At 36.6% G+C, this 16,658-nt stretch overlaps 1 protein-coding gene across 1 annotated transcript in view; it reads left to right on the plus strand.

Annotated features, from left to right (window-relative positions):
• Positions 1-14,090, plus strand: part of U2SURP (U2 snRNP associated SURP domain containing) — a 91,041-nt gene extending 76,951 nt beyond the window's left edge. Inside the window, exons 28-32 of the mRNA XM_019024134.4 lie at positions 2,042-2,201; positions 8,178-8,288; positions 10,912-11,030; positions 12,184-12,360; positions 13,555-14,090. Of these exons, the coding sequence (XP_018879679.1) occupies positions 2,042-2,201; positions 8,178-8,288; positions 10,912-11,030; positions 12,184-12,360; positions 13,555-13,693 (706 nt within the window). The 3' untranslated portion in view covers positions 13,694-14,090. The remainder of the gene's footprint in view (positions 1-2,041; positions 2,202-8,177; positions 8,289-10,911; positions 11,031-12,183; positions 12,361-13,554) is intronic.
• The last annotated feature ends 2,568 nt before the right edge of the window (positions 14,091-16,658 follow it).

Below are 16,658 nucleotides of genomic sequence, written 5' to 3' on the forward strand. Positions count from 1 at the left end.
AATTAGAAAACATTTTACAGGCTAGAATTGGTTAAGTAATCAATATCTGCTGTATTATTGTTTTATAGTAACTGTGACTCAGTTTAACAGTCACGTCCTTATTGAGTCTTCTAGAATAATTCTTCAGTAAACATCCCTGTTCACATAAACACACATACACTTCAGTCTGAAATCATCTGAAACACTTGTATAATTTTATGTACCATAAAACAGGAAATTCTTGTGTTTTAAAAAAAATTAACTAAAAACTGTATTTAGGAAATTTATGACAAATTAATGAGAAATATTAAGTAAAACTTTTTTTCCAAGAAGAATATTTTTAAACTGTTGGTTTGGACTTTTTTCTTCCTTAGCTAATATTGTATTGAGTTGTACCTGTATGGTGATAATTAATGATTTGTGTGGTTCTGAAGATGAAGTTAGTAAAATATTTTAGTAATGTCTAGAAAGGACCTTTGGTTGAGAAATTTAAAAGCTAGTATCAGAGTTTTCTCAGTACCATCTTTTCTGATTCTGAATTGACAGCCTTTCTTTTTATCTGCCTGGTGTAAATTTTTCTCTCATACAATGAAGGTCTTATTACATAAGACTTTAATTAAATTTTATTTGGAAAGAATTTGATTATAACTTTTTACATTATTAAGAATAATTCTACATGTATATTAAAAGGAATCTTTCTGCTCATCGTAGAATGTCCTCAGTACCCAAATACCAACATAGAAGGGCTTGCGAGATTCAAGTATTAAAGGCAAAACAGCGTTTGTTCTGGGTTATGCCAGTAATGTTATCACAGTCAACATTGTTTGTAAGGAATTTTGTTTGTATATATATAAACATTCTGAGTTTGTTTGTATATGGGTATCTTGTTTTGCCCAGATTTATTTGCCAATAGTATACACACACACACACAACCCAGTCACAGAATGTAAAGTATTTTTTTTTAAAAAAACCATTTGTTCTTTGTGCTTCAAGAACATTTGGTTAATCCTGTGCTAGCATTGATGACCAGCTTTACACATAGTTGCCTGTTTGTGTTTCCACTAGACTGCTTCTGGAAGGACAGGAGAATTTTTCTTCTTTGTATCCTAAGTGACTTACTCATGATAGTCTCTCAGGTTTTAATTTTCTTGTCTGACCCAGAACCAGTGCAACTTTCAGAATCAACTGAAATGTGAATACCGGTATTTGCTAATATATAAAATGCATACATTGCTTTATTATTAAGGTTATGTGCTAATCAGATAAGGTCTTTACCAGCTGTATTGATTATTTCTTAGTAACTCTGTGACTCAAGCTCATGTATTTTCTAGATTGATTATAGGCTCTGCTGAAGTTACTAAAGGCACACATACAGCTTTTTTTATTTTTTATTTTTTTTTAATTTTCATTTTAAAAGTTTTTGGGGTACAAGTGGTTTTGGGTTACATGGATATATTATTTAGTGGTGATTACTGAGATTTTGGTGCACCTGTCACCTGAACAATGTACACTGTACCCAATATATAGTGTTTTATCCTTCACCCCCCTCCCATCCTTCCATGTCCCAGAAGTCCATTGTATTATTCTTATGCCTTTACATCCTTATAGCTTAACTTTCACTTATAAATGAGAACATAGAATATTTGTGAATATTGTTGCTCACAATATGAGTGAAATAACTCAGGAATGGAAAACATAAAGCTTCTTGAAATCACTCTGAACTGTGAAGTATGCAGAAACTTGATTATTCGTTTCATTTAACTGCTGCAAGGAAAGTTTGTTGCAAATGGAAGGCACACAGATAACAACATAAGCAGAATTTATTACAGTATGCTTATGTTGAAGCTCACACATTTTCTGTGGAGGAAAGAAGTGTTTTATAAAATTGTCTGTAAAATATTGATCAAATATTTTGCAAAAGATGTTTGAGGTATGAATTGTCCTATTATGTTTTGGCTATGTTATTTAAGCTCTAAGACAATGAAAAATAAAATAGGTAGCCTGTAAAATATGGTACTCTCTTGTTGCCTTGACATACAATGTATTCTGCTTGTTTCTAAAGTCAAGAAGAAGAAAGTGAAGATGAAGAAGATACTCAAAGTTCCAAATCTGAAGAACATCATTTGTACTCTAATCCAATCAAAGAAGAAATGACTGAGTCTAAGTTCTCTAAGTACTCTGAAATGAGTGAGGAAAAACGAGCCAAACTTCGTGAAATTGAGGTTGGTGTTGCAGTGAAACTTAAATTACACTTTATTGGCTTTTCACTTTCTCCACCAAACTAAGTTGCCTCTTTGCATTGTACCTTAGTACATACTGTTCCCTCTCTCTGCTTAGAACTCTTCATACCAGGTGACTTTTCTTCAGGCCTCTTAGTTCAACCGTCTGTTCACTCACAGTAGCCTTTTCTTACCCTTTTGGACTTACTTGCTTCTTCCTATTTATTTCTGTGTGATTTTATATGTATTGTGGGGTATGTATGTGAATGTGTATTTTGTTTGTTTGCTTACTTGCTTGCTTGCTTATTTAATGTCTGTCTTCCCCATTAGGGTGCACTTTCCATGAAGGGAAAAGACCATGTGTGTTTTCTCTTCATCATTGTATCTCTAATACATGGCACATAGGAGATCCTCTGAAGAAATGGATTCTAATGTATAGACTATATGTATATACATATGTAATACATTATGTGTTATGTACTGTGAGAAATCCATTTTTTTTTTTTTTTTGAGACGGAGTCTCGCACTGTCACCCAGGCTGGAGTGCAGTGGCGCGATCTCGGCTCACTGCAAGCTCTCCCTCCTGGGTTCATGCCATTCGCCTGCCTCAGCCTCCGGAGTAGCCACCACGCCCGGCTCATTTTTTTGTATTTTTTTTAGTAGAGACAGGGATTGACCATGTTAGCCAGGATGGTCTTGATCTCCTGACCTCGTGATCCGCCCACCTCGGCCTCCCAAAGTGCTGGGATTACAGGTGTCAGCCACCACACCCGGCGAGAAATCCATTTCATTTTGAGTGTTCATAGTATGTAACTAGGAAAAAGTAAAATATTTTCTGGCATATTCTGTTATGTTTACATTTTATTAGGCTCATTTTTAATGTCTGTACCATATGAAGGAGAATAGACATTGAGTGGGTCTTAATACTAAAAGATGGGGAAATGTATAGAAGAGCCCAGACTATCTCAGGCAGACATTTCCCTCCCTTTCCCTTTTCCCCTCTCCCCTCTCCTTTTTTTTTTTTTTTTTTGAGATGGGGTTTCTTTCTGTTGACCAGGCTGGAGTGCAATGGTGTGACCATAGCTCACTGCAACATCAAACCACCAGGCTCAAGAGATTCTCCCATGTCAGCCTCTGGAGTAGCTGGGACTACAGATGTGCACCACCAAGCCCGACTAATTTTTTTTTTTTTGAATAGAGATGAGGTCTCACTATGTTGTCCAGGCTGGTCTCACCCTCTCCTTTTTAAATGCCTTTTGTTTTGTCCAAGGCTATTCAGACATCTCAGAGAAGGGCTTTGTAATGCCCTCAAGGGGATGAAATATTCCCAGTAAATGCTAGCAGTAGTTTAGCAATCAGTCTCAAACCTCTAAAGAATGTATGAGAGTGAATTTTCATACTGTATACATTCATTGAACGCCTACTGTATGTCAGTACTATCTCCCTTACTAACTTATGATACCTATCACATTAGTTATCTCATTGCCACTTCTCCACATAGTCACTGTTGGGCTGATACAAGTTCTTGCCCACCTCTTTGTCAGACATCACCAAACTGAAAAGTAAACAGACAGCATTTTGTTTTAACCTTATGTAGAGTCAGCGTGGTGTCATTTTTAAGTAGAGATGAAGGATTTTCAGAGTTGATTAGTTGATTTATTTTTTCCTGGGATATATTCATATACATTTTAAATATTTTTCAGGGGATAAGATGTGTGTCAGTGAACACACTCACCTGTGCACCTTTTCAACCTACACATGCTCCTCTTTTACTCCTCTCACCTTATAAGAAGCTCTGCCTTGGCCAGCTGCAGTGGCTCATGCCTGTAATCCCAGCACTTTGGGAGGCCGAGGCGGGTGGATCACGAGGTCAGGAGATCGAGACTATCCTGGCTAACACGGTGAAACCCTGTCTCTACTAAAAATACAAAAAAAAATTAGCCGGGCATGGTGACGGGCACCTATAGTCCCAGCTACTCAGGAGGCTGAGGCAGGAGAATGGTGTGGACCCGGGAGGCGGAGCTTGCAGTGAGCCGAGATCATGCCACTGCACTGCAGCCTGGGCGACAGAGTGAGACTCCGTCAAAAAAAAAAAAAAGAGCTCTCCCTTTCTGACCTGATGAAAACTATCGGAGTAGAAATAGACTTGAGTTAAATAGAAGTGTATTTTCTTGATAATACAAGCTATTCCCTCATATAAATACCCCAACTGTTTAGTATGTTCTGTTTCCTTATTAACTTAAAGAGAGGGAAGCATGTAATTTAGCTTTTTTGTTAACTTATGTGGTTTTTACAAACCTTATTCTTTCCACCTTGTGTATGTATATATGCGATACACGTGCATGCACATTGCACACATATATGCATACATTTCCATACTTCATGTGCTCTTTTGTAATCTGGCCTGTCCTTTATGTATTCAGTGATTATTTCTCCTGCTTTCATAGTGACTGCCTCTCACAACTTAGTTGTCTTTCTGGGACTTGGACTATGAACTAAGTCCTGATTTTAAGATGTTCATCTTGGCTTCATCTTAAAATTATCTAATCTTCTCTTGTATTTCCTCTGAGAGATTTAGTCATATGGAATAAAGTTCCACAACAGGTGGCAAACTTGGACTAGAACTCGGAGCTCATGAGCTTTATCCCAGGGCTTTTCACAACTAGCTCTCTTCTGTGCCCCTAGATTTGGATATCCATTTCGAGATTTAGAATCCAAACCCTTTTATTGGAGAACCACTAAATTAAGAATAAAGTTCTAAATCAGTTTCTCCAATTAGTTCTATTATATTCTATAGTATATATACTGTAATTTTGCATCCCCACGTGTGTCCTAATAAAGATACCTATAGCTGAACAGTTTGTAGCATGGAATAAATAAAAACCAAATGATTCGTGTTATAAAATACTAACATTCTTTGTAAAAACACAAAGATCTTGTAGCTATATGATGTTGTGGTGGCCAGAAGCCAGTTCTTAATCTTTCACATACCACTGAGAGCAGTGCCTAGGCTGGAGTTTCCTTTTCTTATTCTACTATTGTCCCCATTTCTACCAACAAGGTTGGAAGAGTAGAATAGTGGGTGGGGAACCAAGTGGAGGGTCTTCTGTCTTGTTGGAAGAGAGAGATCACTTTCTGTCCTGGTCCCTGAGGAAAGAGTGAACAGTTGAGTTGGAAGGTGATACCTGTCTGTTGCCTGAAGGCAATAAGGGATGGATAGTTAAGAAGCCATTGCATGGGCCACTTCCTTTTGTGTTGAGACCCTTGATCATCTGTCTTCTGTGTGTCTTGGACTTGTGCTTGAGCCTCAGTTAGACTGTATCAGCAGGAACTATAAGTAGGGATTTTACAGTGATTTTTAAAATGATTATCTTAGGAATCCCTTCTCTCCCCTAAGTAATATTTGGGTCTGTTGTTTGACTCTTTCTAACCCAAACTGATTTACTACAAATACATTCTGTGGAAGAGTCATCTTGGTCACGAGAGGCTTCACACAGTGATGAACTTAGCTATTTATGTTGCCCACCCCACCCCCTTGCTTTCTCAGCCTTAAATCTTATCTTTTTAAATGCAGTCATGATTAAAACACACGAAAAATGTAGACTTTTAGAGAGCTTTGAAAGAAGAGAAGGAGAGAACATCAAAGCTCTGATTATAAAAGACCCTGATTATAGAAGTGAAAATATGTCTGAAATCCCACCACTTTGGGAGGCCGAGGTGGGCGGATTACTTGAAGTCAGGAGTTTGAGACCAGCCTGGCCAACATGGTGAAACCCCGTCTGTACTAAAAATACAAAAATTAGTCAGGCATGGAGGCTGAGACAGGAGAATCGCTTGAACCTGGGAGACTGTCTGGGAGGCGGAGGTTGCAGTGTGCCAAGTTTGCAGTGCGCCTGGGTGACAGCGTGAGACACCGTCTCAAAAAATAATTAATTAAAAAGTGAAAATACATGGAAAAAGGACAGAATTGGAGAACGTATAAGAAACATTCATGAAGTCAAAAATAGTGAAAATGCCACTTGGGGCCGGGCATGGCGGCTCATGCCTGTAATCCCAGCACTTTGGGAGGCCAAGCTGGGTGCATCACCTGAGGTCAGGAGTTCGAGACCAACCTGGCCAACATAGCGAAACCCTGTGTCTGCTAAAAAAAAAAAAAAAAAAAAAAGATTCAAAAATTAGGCTTGGTGGCGTGCGCCTGTAATCCCAGCTACTTGGGAAGCTGAGGCGGGAGAATTGCTTGAACCTGGGAGGTGGAGGTTGCAGTGAGCCGAGATTGTGCCACTGCACTCCAGTCTGGGCGACAGAGTAAGACTCCATCTCAAAAAAAAAAAAAAAAAAAAAAGAAAGAAAGAAAATACCACTTGGAATGGGGAGAAATGGTAAAGACTAATTTGTAATAAAGGGGGGTAACAAGCAAATGAAGTCTTGTTTTTGAAGTATAAATAAAATGCTGTAGTAGCATTTAGTCCATTTAAAGGATATATCAATGTCTGAATAAAATAGGATAAAATGTTAGCATCTACAGTAATTTCATGGGACAAGAATGCTTCCTCTTTCTCTTTGAGTGGAACAATATTGAGCAGATTGGCAGCCCAGTGGTATCATCCAAGATCCATGTGCTTTCTACCACTTGGAGGATCTTCCAGGTCCTCATACTTTTCACCTTATTTGTCCTCCCGTAGAATTCAAGAAGGTATTTTCACCCTTGTAAATTTTTTGGATAATTTAAGCTCCTTTAAGCCTTAGGGTAGTTTTTATTTTAACCACTTTGTGAAGTTTTTATTTTTAAATTCAAAATAAATCATGGATTTATTCTTTTTACTATTTTTATATAGTACAAAATTTTAAGATACTTATATCTCCAGAATAAAAAGTAAAATTAAGCTCACTTATTGCAGGTTTTTCCTCTCCCTGTAACTGATTTTACTAGTTTTTTCAGATCTTTATCCATTGCCAATATATAAGTATATTACATGTATTTGTTTGTGTGGAGGTGTATTAGCCAGAAATCTCTGGGTAAACATGTAGGTGGTCTGTTTTTACAAACAATGCTGCAATGAATATCTTGTAAAATACCTTTGTGCACTTATATAGGTAATAAGAGATGGAAGTTTTTCTGGTCTGGTTTTTTTTTTATTTTAGATGGAGTTTTGCTCTTGTTGCCCAGGCATGGAGTACAATGGTGGCATCTCGGCTCACCGCAACCTTCGCCCACCGGGTTCAAGCGATTCTCCTGCCTCAGCCTCCTGAGTAGTTGGGATTATAGGCATGTGCCACCATGCCTGGCTAATTTTGTATTTTTAGTAGAGATGGGGTTTCTCCATGTTGGTCAGGCTGGTCTTGACCTCAGGTGACCCGCCCACCTCGGCCTCCCAAAGTGCTGGGATTACAGGCGTGAGCCACTGCACCCGGCCTGGTCTGTTTTAATCAGTATTTGCTCTTACTGTCTTATAAAGTACCCTCCAAATATGATTTAACCTTTTCTTTGTGTTTCGATATCTGGTGATTGCACTGTGAGTGAAACCTTCAGACTGTGTGCAGCTTTGTGTTTGGTCTTACATGAGCTGAACCAGAATGCCACAGCCTTCCCACCTCCCATCCCCGCCTCTTTTTTAAAGATGTTTATCTGCATGCTGACTGTCATATCATGCTGGCAGTGTGCGTGTCTTTAGCAACCTTGCTTTTCTAATTTGGGGAACCAGATACCAAATTTGTTATAATTGTGTTGAGAGAATAAGTGAGTTCTTACAGCCATGAAGCACGGTTCACGGTTTTTGAGTCCTCTCATGACCAGAGAGGGTTCCCATCTGGTCAGCTGATTTTTGCCTAGTTGGACTTGTCTGACAAGTGGCCTTCAGGTGAGGTTATATTTTGACTGAGTACTAATTAGTTACTACTTTGCTATAGAAAAGAAGCAAAACAGTGCTTGAGAATCTAGAATGATGAAAATGCTTATTTTTAAAATGTTTTATTTCACAGCTCAAAGTTATGAAGTTTCAGGATGAATTGGAATCTGGGAAAAGACCTAAAAAACCAGGCCAGAGTTTTCAGGAGCAAGTAGAACACTACAGAGATAAACTTCTTCAACGAGTAAGGAATAAGTATACCCAATAACACACATATTTTGAAATTATTTATTTGACTTCCTAGAATACTGGTATACCTAAAGATGATTTCAAATTATATCCTTTGTATAAATTTTGAATATTAGTAGGGCAATCAGAAACATTTGAAATTTGATATTTTAAAAGTATTTTGATTGGAAAGGAGCTTAAAGGCAGCAGCATACTATTTTATTCTGAGTATTACCTGTGGACAAGAAGATTAATTCTGCTAAGAGCATGCTTTCAAAACTGGAAAACCCTTCAGGACAAGTCACATTTTGTGACAGTGAGAGACCAACAACCCTGAGAGGTGGTACAGAAAGAAAAAGATGGAGGCAGGGTTTGGGAAGTTCTGGTGTTGAGAAGTTTATTTTCATTTCTCATGGTTTCCAGGGAGGGACAGCAAGTGGTAGAATACCTCACTGGTGAGCTCTGAGTGTTTGAGGGACTTTATATTCTCGTACATCACAAAATTTATAGGCATGTGCAGAGAATTTTATAACCAGGAACCCCAGGAATTTTGTTGAGACTGTCGTTGCAAAAAAAAAAAAAGAAAAACCAATAATAATGAGATTATATAGAAAGTGAAATAGGAAAGAGCCATGAAAAGGGAACTTACAATCACTATAAAGCTGTTAATGTACAAAACTGGCATTGGGGAGCAGTCTGGTAAAGCAACTGTGGTGCTGCTCAGACCTGTGGAATGCTAGTACTGCTCTCTGCTGTGTACTCCTAAGCAAGTCACTGCAGCCTGCTTTTTCTCTGAAACTGGGTTGATATCCCCAATTTTGTAAGATTATGAGTTAGATAATAGCTAATATTATTACTGTTACTCTTCATTATAAGTATTTTAGCTATACGGTTCCTATAAAATAGGCATCTCAATCAGGAAATCATTTTCATTTTCATTATCAATCAGGAAAATGCATCCTACAGATCACCAGAGGGAGTCAGTCTGCTTAGCACCACTGTTCAAAAGTTGCACTCTATATATTTGGAAAAAAGATAAATGAGATTTTGTAAAAGATGCTACTTATGGCTGGGCTCAGTTGCTCACGCCTGTAATCCCAGCACTTTGGGAGGCCGAGGTGGGCAAATCACCTGAGGTCAGGAGTTCGAGACCAGCCTGACCAGCATGGATAAACCCCGTCTCTACTAAAAATACAAAATTATCTGGGTGTGGTGGCACATGCCTGTAATCCTAGCTACTCAGGAGGCTGAGGCAGGAGAATCACTTGAACCCGGGAGGCGGAGGTTGTCGTGAGCTGAGATTGTGCTATTACACTCTAGCCTGGGCAACAAGAGTGAAAAACTCTGTCTAAAAAAATAAGAAGATGCTACTTACCTATACCCCGTAGGAGATTACACCTTGAGATGCTCACTGTTCTGATGGTAGCAAGCACAAAATACATAATATTTGTGTTACCATTTTAGTCTCCTTTGCACTCCATGATTATAATTGGAGAGAAGGAATATGGTCCTTGCCTGATTCTGTAAATAGTTGTATTAGAACACAGCCATGCACATTGACTTAGGTATTTTGTAGGGTGGCTTTCACTCTGCTGTGGCAGAGTTGAGTAGTTGTGACAGAGACTGTATGTGGCCCACAAAGCAGAGAGCATTTACTGTCTGGCTCTGTACAAAAAGTGTTCACCAACATCTGGTATAGGTTCTTTTCACCTTTTAGAAATCAGAAGAATCAGCTATCACATAGCTTGCTTGATGCATATGAATCATAGAGAAATTAAATTCCATTTAGTGAAGAACTAAGTTAGTTGTGTGGATTTATTGTCTGTAGCCACTCCTTTAATTATATACCAAAATCAGAATTTCAAATGAGAAGTGGCAGTTGTAGCATCTGGGGATAAGCAAATGTGTTGGTTTGTTTTTTTTTTTTTTGGTTGATTGTAGAGTCATGTAGTCAGTTTGTATTTAGGATTTAAAATTTGCAGTGTAATTGGTACTTGTTTCCCACTAATAAAATTTCGATGGAAGATTATTGTGAATAACCATTTTCCTTTTCTAGCCTTTTTTTCTTTGGTAAGAGCTCTTTTTGATTAAATGAATTTGTTTATAGTTAGAGGGATCACTTTTACTGACTATTTTATTGTAACTTATGGAAAGGGCAGTACATTGTTAGCTTTTTCTGATTGGAATTTTTCGGCAGGTGGGACAGTGGGGGAAGAGCTCTGACTCTAGAGCTTGGTCTCAAATTCTGACCTGACTCTCCTGTGTGACCATGCACATGGTACTTAATCTTTCTGAGTCTCAATTTTCATCTCTAGAATGAGGATAATAGTAATTTTCTTAGGGATGCTTTAAATGATTACATGAAATGGTCTGTGGAAAGCTGTTTAGTATATTGTTTGGCCTGTGGTAAGCACTCAGTAAATGTATAGCTGCTGTTGCTAGGATTAGTTTTATTCAGTATAAGCAAAAGAAATGACTAGTTTCCCTGAAGGGGTAGATTCTTTTTTTTAAAAATAGTATTGTACCTTAAGTAGTAATTTAAAAAATTATTTCCTGTAAGAGAAGATATTGTTCCATAAATGAGATTAACCCACATTGATATTTTTAAACAACTTAATATTTTCTATAAAAAATAACAGGAGAAAGAGAAAGAGTTAGAAAGAGAACGAGAAAGAGACAAGAAAGATAAAGAAAAATTGGAATCTCGCTCCAAAGACAAGAAGGAAAAAGATGAGTGTACTCCAACAAGGAAGGAAAGGTATAACATTTCTCATATTTAATTGCATATACTGGTTTCAAGATTTGCAGTGGTGTTTTATAATATTTTCATCATGGATGCCAGCAAACTGGAAGTGTTTGTTCATGATAAACTTGTTTGGGTCCTGCTTGCAGAAGGCAGAAATAGCGGAGAAATGGGGCATTTAGTTGGCACTCGACTTAGTTAACCAGGGCATCATCCCTTCACATGGTTTATATGGTATCCTTAGCCTTAGTTCAGTGCAAGGATTCAATTACAGTATTAGATATCAAACCTGAGGTTTAAGTAACAAAACAACTTGCTAGATCTTCCTTGTTGCATCCAATTTAAGCATTTTTTCCAGTATCTGTGCTGAGGCTGCTACTTGTAAATTTGAGTCTTAGTCTTATCTTGAAAGGAGATTGTATACATAGGCCATAGCTCACTTTAAGTCTTCATTCTAATCAAAAGCATTTCTCTTTCAGTTTTTATGTCTTACTCTCACGGTTCCTAAATCTCTGATTGAGTAAAGAAAATTGTTTCCGTTAACTGAACTGAGGTTTTCCTAATAAAAAGACCAAGCCATTGCAAATAAAAGTCTAGCTTAGTCACGCTACAGATAGTTACAAATAACAAGTTATGCCAATTGGTTAAAAGTCTGTCACTTTTTTGTCTTTTATTACTATTTTGACATAGTTTTAGATTTATAGGAAAGTTGCAAGAATAGTATAATTGATAGTTACCCTTCACCCACATTACCCAAATGTTAAAAGTATTTCTACTTCTGCTTTATTCTTCCTCTTCTGTCCCACCTCCAACCATTTAAGAATAATTTGCCAACATGATGCCCCATTCTCTTAACCACATTCATTTAACATTTTTAAAAACTGATATTTAATCCAGAGACCTTAATTAGATTTTGCCAGTTGTTTCAATAACCTCTTATTGCAAAGAGAAAATCCAATTTAGTTGAATTCAGTTGTTGTCTCTTGACAACCTATCTTTAACACTTATTTGTTCTTGTTACAAAGGACTTTGAGTATTGTTAAAAGTAACATTACATGGTTAGAATAAAAGAGTAAGCTGGTAGCAATTAATAGCTAATTTAGTAAAGGAAAATGAATACCTGATCCTTTGCTCATTTATGGAATGTTTTGGGGGCTTTGTTCCATAGGAAGAGGCGACACAGTACCTCCCCCAGCCCATCTCGCAGTAGCAGTGGTAGACGAGTGAAATCCCCATCACCAAAATCGGAGCGATCAGAGCGTTCAGAAAGATCTCATAAAGAGAGCTCACGGTCCAGGTCATCTCACAAAGACTCTCCTAGAGATGTTAGCAAAAAAGCCAAAAGGTAAATGCAAGTCATTTTTGCTAATATTTCAGATACCAGTTTCCTTGTCATTTCATCAGCTTTTGAAAATAATTTGGTTGGCATACATTTTTTTTTTTTTTTTTAAGGATTTTAGAAAACCAAAGAGATACACTTTCATTTTTGGTTATTCCTCCCCACCTCCTCATCCCAATCTCTTTCATGACTGAAGTGAAGGCTTCCAACAAGTGAGGACCAGCCAAGTATTTTAAACATCATATCCAGTGTTTTCTGTGGAATAGGGTTAGCTGCTTTACTTTTCGTTCTGTTCTTTAGTTTCTATAGAATATTATTTGATTTTTGTCAAAGCTGAAAGAAACACACATTTTTCCCCCATAGCAATATTATTAGCAAGTTCTTGGGTAGATATTTTTGGAAATACATATCACGAATACCATTTTTTCAGTATGTATTTTAGTATTTTGTATACTTTTTTTTCCTTTAGTTCCAGAAAAATGGTTCAGAAATGTTTTATTTATCTGGTGATACATAGAGGAATTTTCCTGAGTGCTAAAACTGCTTTGTATGCTAATACTTTATTATTGTAACTATTTTTAGTAAAATCTTTACAGAATAAATACCTTTCTCCTTTTCTAAATGGCACCTGTATATATATGTATGTATGTGTTATATATGTATGTATATGTACATGTATCTTTATTGGTTTGAGTAATCCTTCATGAAGAGCATTTACAAAATTATGTCTTAAATGATGCCCTTGAATGATACTGCAGTAGTTGTTTGCTTCAGGATGATAAACTTCAAAGCTGCTGTGTTTTTTAAATTTTGTGAATGATCTTAGGTGCAACTTTGAACTTTATCTTGTAGATTAAAGGTTCAAATTTGGGGGTTATCAGTCACTTGTGGAGCTTGTTAAAAATGCAAATTCTTAGTTCCATCCTCCAGAGATTTTGATTCAGTAGAGCAGTGATAAGGCACAGAAATCTGTCTTTATAAACAAGCGCTCTACTGATGATCATTGATGCAGTGCATAGTAAGTACAAAATAATCCGTGTGTGTGTGTGTACAATTGAGTTTAAATCTTAGAAGTTCATAGTCTTATTGCAGTAATTTTTCACTGTGCTCTGTTAAAGATCATTTTCGATAGTTTAAGGATAAACAGTTTTGATCACATGAGTACTTTATCAATTGGGATTTTTTTGTTTGTTTCCTTAGATCACCATCTGGTTCAAGGACACCTAAAAGGTCTAGGCGATCACGGTCTAGATCCCCTAAAAAATCAGGAAAGAAGTCCAGATCCCAGTCCAGATCTCCACACAGGTCTCATAAAAAGTCAAAGAAAAACAAACACTGACGTAAATTTTTAAGATGCTGTCACTTATTGGAAATGCGATTTGTTTTGTGCCTGAACGGTCTGTTTTTTAAAAAAAACAAAAAATCAAATGAAAGAGCATTCCTGGGGTTTTTTGTTTGTTTGTGTATGCATGTGTAAACTCATGAGCAACTGCATCTGTAGATCTGTCATTGTTTTATATTGTGTAAATTACTTTCATTGTGGCTATTTCTCAAGATGAAATTTTTATTGTTCTAATGGATTTCATCAGAAATGTGTATAATGGATCTGCTGACAGTAGTAGTATTTTGTTTTAGGATGTTGTGACTTAGCAAAAATAATACAGATGTCTTCCCCCCTTTTGTAGCTTTGCCAGTTTGAATTAGATTTCAAATAAAATCTGAACAGAAAACTATAATGTTGTTTTTTTGCCCCACCGGTGATATTAAGTCCCTTAAAGTCCTACTGAGTTTCACACTACTGTTGTGTTTCTTATATCTGATGCACTTTATAAGCCCCAGTGTTCAAGTAGCTTAAGTTTTGTATTTACTAAGATGACTATCCAAATTAAGGGACCTGAGACTCCTATTTAGCGGTTTGCTAACCATTTGCTTTTGATAAGTTTCTCTTGGGTAATACTAATACCCAGATATCAAAGACTAGGTAGATATGGCATGGCATTTTGTTAGTGGAATGCCTGGCTAAAACATTTTTTCACAGAAGCAATATGATTTCCATACATCTAACCCATGTTCTGAGCAACTACTTACTTTTAGGGGGAAATTAAATATCTTTTCATTTCCTCATCTATTATGAAAGAAGTTTATTTGTAAAACAAATTTTCTAACAAGGTTTGACCATAGAATTCTCTTGTATGATCGTTGACCTTTTATAATCTTCTGTAGGCTATCTTTCAAACACTGGCGTCAGAATATTTTTTATAAGTTTGTGTTTAAACAGCTTAGTTGGTCCCCCCCCCCCCCCACTCCCAAGAGACTTGGGTTTAGTTATAGCTTTAAGTAAAATTTAAAAATAAAATGTTTTTCAGGAAACTTCGTATCTAATGGTTTGTAAATTCAAGGTGCAAAAAGTTGATTTAAACCATTTGCAGAGTTGAACTCTATTATGAAAATAAATTTGCTACGGTATGAGGAAGAAATAAAACTTGTGTAATGTTGGTGGTCATAATACTGCTATAAATATAATAAAGGGTTATGTAGAATTGAACTGACACTATTATTTGTGAATCTTGATTTCAGTTTTTTATGTAGGCACTTCATACAGTGGTTTGATGGGTTTTTTTTTCCTCCCTAAAAGAGAAAGTAGAAAAGTGTTCTAACAATGGATTATTTTGATTTAGCTTGCTTTTTAAAAAAAAATCTTTTCAACTTGTTTTACTTAATCTTGCCTAGTCACAAAATAAGATGTGCACCCATGGTTTGGAGAGTTGCTATATTAGCTGAGCAGTGAGATACACTATTTCCAAACGGTGCACACCTACAGTAGCTTTGGAAATGAGCCAATCACTGTTTTACTTAATGGTTCTTATCAGCATGCAAATATTGCTTGAAAGTTATTTCCTTATTCACTGTTTTGTTAGTCCATTTTGTTAGGAAACATTAATTCCTAAAAATTTGTTCAGAATAATTAAAAGTGAACATTTGGTGCTGATACTCAAAAACCTACAAATGTAGCCATTTAAAAAGTAACATGTTTTTCTCCCCTGCTCATTGCCTGGGAGAATGGAATTTTATATAACTACCTTTCTTTGCAAAAATAACGGTCGTGTTGAGTTGGTGGTGATTTTGGCATTCCATCTTACACTGGTTTCTAGTATAGGCTTAGAAATAATTGGTCAGGTAATAATCTTTCCAGTCAAGTTGCAAGGGATGCTTATTTCTCTTCAAAAAAAGACATCCTGCAGGATTGAGTAGAAAATTTTAGGTCAGTTTTGGGTGCTTTTTTGTAATATTTTTCCTACTGCATTGGAGTTTAGCAGTTCTTTTTTTCTGGATCCAGATACAAGTGTCATGGTTTATCTTACAGTGGGTGAAACTGACTTTCTTTTGGTTGGGTGGGTGAGGATTTCTTAGGCCTGATAGAATATATATTCTGTGAAGTTTGTTAATGTACATATTAGATTGTATTGGATTTTTTTTCTTGAATTGCAAATGGTATTATTAGATAGGTTATTTCCAGTTTTACTTCATGACAAATTACCTAGAGTAAACCTACTTAATACTCCCATGGATTCTATGAAAGTTTAATGGGATCAGAAATTGGTGACTTATAAGGGGGAAGATAGTCTACCATATTTTTATAATAGCTTATTATTCATGTTTCTTGTCTGAAGGACACTCAAGTTACAGAGCAAAATTTCTATAGGTTGACTAGAATGTTCATAAGCATGGTCTTCCAGTTGCAGGAAAGATCGTGTTCTATCTGTGGACACTTACTGTCCTCTACCACAGCTACATGCCAGAATTGTTTTCCACAGTTCTTATAAAGGGCATGACTTAGGCTCTTTACCCTCCAACTTAATGTTTATACACAGGGATTGTTTATTAGGTTAATGACATTTAACTCCCCTCTCTTCTGTAGGTGAGAGAAAATAAGTAAGTCTTGATCTGTTTCTTACCAAAGAGAGACAGACCTATGATGGAAAATGATCATGTCTCTGAATTTTTTCTTTAACGTTATAGTTCCTTATTACAGATAGTAAGCATATGGGAATTTCTGAGCTATAACGTTGAGAAGTTAGAAATTAAAACTAACACAACAAAAGGCGCTGAATCAAAAGATCTTTGCTTTTATTTGGCTCAGAATGTTTTTGGCTTTTCTGCTAAAGATGGCAGAAATTACTCTACACAGACCTGATTTTTCTTTATTGCAGACCATTCTTGTGGGCTTACCCTGAGACTTTTATCCCAATTAGTGAATCTTGGAGGGAATACTTGCTTATTTATGACTTATGTATTTCCCCCCA

This window comes from Gorilla gorilla, chromosome 2 (genome assembly GCF_029281585.2).
Source record: "Gorilla gorilla gorilla isolate KB3781 chromosome 2, NHGRI_mGorGor1-v2.1_pri, whole genome shotgun sequence".
NCBI lineage: Eukaryota > Metazoa > Chordata > Mammalia > Primates > Hominidae > Gorilla > Gorilla gorilla.